This window comes from Corvus hawaiiensis, chromosome 26 (assembly GCF_020740725.1).
Source record: "Corvus hawaiiensis isolate bCorHaw1 chromosome 26, bCorHaw1.pri.cur, whole genome shotgun sequence".
NCBI lineage: Eukaryota > Metazoa > Chordata > Aves > Passeriformes > Corvidae > Corvus > Corvus hawaiiensis.
The window spans coordinates 22,265,594-22,268,707 of NC_063238.1; the positions used below are offsets into that span (position 1 = coordinate 22,265,594).

At 50.6% G+C, this 3,114-nt stretch overlaps 1 protein-coding gene across 1 annotated transcript; it reads left to right on the forward strand.

Annotated features, from left to right (window-relative positions):
* The first annotated feature begins 208 nt into the window (after window positions 1–208).
* LOC125317162 (MLV-related proviral Env polyprotein-like) lies at window positions 209–2,557 on the forward strand. Its single transcript, XM_048286860.1, has 2 exons — window positions 209–430; window positions 2,103–2,557. Exons 1-2 carry the CDS (start codon window positions 364–366, stop codon window positions 2,555–2,557), a joined length of 522 nt encoding a protein of 173 aa, XP_048142817.1. The 5' UTR covers window positions 209–363.
* The last annotated feature ends 557 nt before the right edge of the window (window positions 2,558–3,114 follow it).

Sequence of the window (3,114 nt, forward strand, 5' to 3'; positions counted from 1 at the left end):
CATCACACCTGTGTGGGTGATTCAGGATAGAGGGAGGGGAAATGTAGGTGATATGGGACAGGTGTTCGGAAGATATCACGTTGTACAGGACAGGTAGAACCCCTCCCCTCTATAGGTAATACGTGAGCAGAAGGAAGTGACGCGGCAAACCCAGGTTATTTAACCCGATGTAATCCATGAATAAACGCCATTTGCCGTCCACCACATTGGTGTCTGTGAGCTGATGGTCCGAACGACCTGAGGTGGTCGCCATGCCGTTCCTGAACCAGGTCGCTACGCCTCCGAGAGGCAACAAGTGGTGCCGAAACCCAAGAACCGGAATCGGAATTGGGAATTCACCTGGACGGGTGAACGGCGGCCGGCATGGCAGGACCAGCCCGGTGGGGAGGACGCTCCCGGACCAGCGAGGAGGATGGAAGCTCTCGCGAAGGTCATATCTCAAATTCATAAGCAATGGGGTACTGATTGCAAGCCAAAAGATTTTACACTCGCTGTTGCGAGGCTATTGGAAATTGGGGTCATAGAACGACCAGTGGATATACTCCACCCAGAAGTATGGGACAAATGTACTAAGGCTCTGGCCGATGAAACAATGTCCTCGGGTTTGGGGAAAAACCTTAAATTATGGGGAAAAGTCGTGCAGGCTTTGCGTAAGGCTCTGCAAGAGCAGGAGACCTGGAAAGCCGCACGGAACTGTTTGCTGGCCACACCTCGGTTGGGAGTTTGGGCGGCCACGCAAACTACAGATGAAAGCAGCCCTGCCGAGCGCACAGACTCGCAGGAGCAAGCACCCTCTCCACGGCCCCCCAGCCCAACCCTACCTACAGAGGGAAAGGAGCGGGCGCAGTCATTCTGGGGTGGGCTGGTGGAGGAGGCCAGGGGGGCTGCCATTAAAGCGGAGTCCGAAACGGCATGGGCGAGACCCCCGCCCTATGTGCCAGAGAATGGCGCTGAACCGCAAAAGGATGGGGGGGGCGCACACGCGGCCAGCGGGAGTGGGGGAGGTGCGCCAGATAACACAGACGCGGCCGGCGGGATCAAAGAAGGTCCAGTAGAGACCGCAGATGCACGTGAATGGAAAAGGGGGGGGAATCCCGGAGGGGGAACCAGGGCCAATCAGAGCGCTTGCCCAGAAACATGCCCTTATAAAGCAAGAGCCTCTCTCAGCAGCAGGTGGGGCGAGCCCAGGGGGAAGGAAGGCCCAATCCTAAGAGAAAGGGGCGGGGTAGGAGCCAGGCGAAAAAGCTCCGGAGCCCGGAAGTATCCAGTCAGTCGACTTCCAGCTCCGAGTCGGACTATAGCTGGAGCGAGTGGCCTGACGAATGGTCCGTAACCAACTCCAACAAAGATGATTTAAGAATAAATAAAAGCTATAACCACTGCGCTCCTACTCGGGCCAAGGGGAAATTTGAAAAAGAACGTACTCCGCTTACAGACTGGAGAAAGATAAAAACAGCCTGCGCTGAATGGGCCCGTTCAGCCACGCTAGCTTTCCCGGTCCGAGTAGGAGAGCAAGCCGGAAACCAGAAGACTTACTCACCGATAAATCCTAAAGATATACAAGCAATTGTTAAAGCAATTGCAGACAGAGGGATTAATTCAGCTATGGTTTCCACCCTCATCGACAGCCTTTTTGGAGGGGACGACATGCTCCCGTTTGGCCTATCAAATACCTGAGTCAGCTCCTTACTATCTGTTTCTCAGCATACTGAACGCTACCTTTTTGTCATTGAATCAATCAAACCCGAACTTTACAGAATCATGCTGGCTGTGTTATGACGCACAACCCCCTTTTTATGAGGGCATTGCACTTAATGTTTCTTTTAACTACTCAGCAGCACAAAATCCACACCAGTGCAGGTGGGACGCCCCCCAGAGAGGAGTTACTCTGAGTCAGGTCACAGGCCAAGGCAAGTGCTTTGGCAATGCAGTCTTAGCAAAACGAATAGGCGATGTCTGTACTGAATTTGTCAAACTTGACAAAACGATCAATAAGTGGGTGGTCCCATCCGTGTCAGGAATGTTTGTTTGCCAGCAATCTGGAATAAGCCCCTGTGTGCTTCTTGATAAGTTTGATAACTCCGCTGATTTTTGTGTCCAAGTTTTAATTGTTCCTAGAGTCCTGTATCACCAAGAAGAAGAAATGTACCACCTTTTTGAAGAACCTAGCCGGCTCCACAAGAGAGAAGTAATAACAGGCATAACCATCGCAATGCTGCTCGGCCTTGGAGCCACCGGTGCGGCCACAGGTGTTTCAGCCCTCGTGACCCAACACCAGGGACTTTCTCAGCTGCAGATGACTATTGATGAGGACTTACAAAGAATTGAAAAATCCATCTCCTTTCTAGAGAAATCTGTCTCCTCTCTCTCAGAAGTCATCCTGCAGAACAGGCGAGGACTAGACCTCTTGCTCATGCAACAAGGAGGCCTGTGTGCCGCCTTAAAAGAGGAATGCTGCTTTTATGCAGACCACACCGGAGTCGTACGGGACTCAATGACCGAACTAAGAGAAAGGCTAGCCCAGAGAAAAAGAGAAAGAGAAGCCCAACAAGGATGATTCGAGTCATGGTTTAACCAGTCTCCATGGCTGACCACCCTTGTTTCCACTCTAATAGGCCCCCTCACTATGTTACTCCCAAAGTTGATTTTCGGGCCTTGCATACTAAACAAATTGGTGTCATTTGTTAAAAGCCGGTTAGAAAAGGTTAACATTCTATTTGTTGACCGCCAACAATTGCTCTAGAGCGCATTTATTTTGTAAATGTTATATCACTTTTTATAACTTGTTATGTAGGTTTTTACTAGTTCTTGAAATTTTATACCATTTATACTTTACATGTTTTTTAATCAATCATGGGGGGGGGAAAATTGGGTGATTCAGGATGGGGGGGGGGGAAATGTAGGTGATTAGGGACAGGTGTTCGGAAGATATCACATTGTACAGGACAGGTAGAACCCCTCCCCTCTACAGGTAATACGTGAGCAGAAGGAAGTGACGCGGCAAACCCAGGTTATTTAACCCGATGTAATCCATGAATAAACGCCATTTGCTGTCCACCACACTGGTGTCTGTGAGCTGATGGTCCGAACGACCTGAGGTGGTCGTCGTGCCGA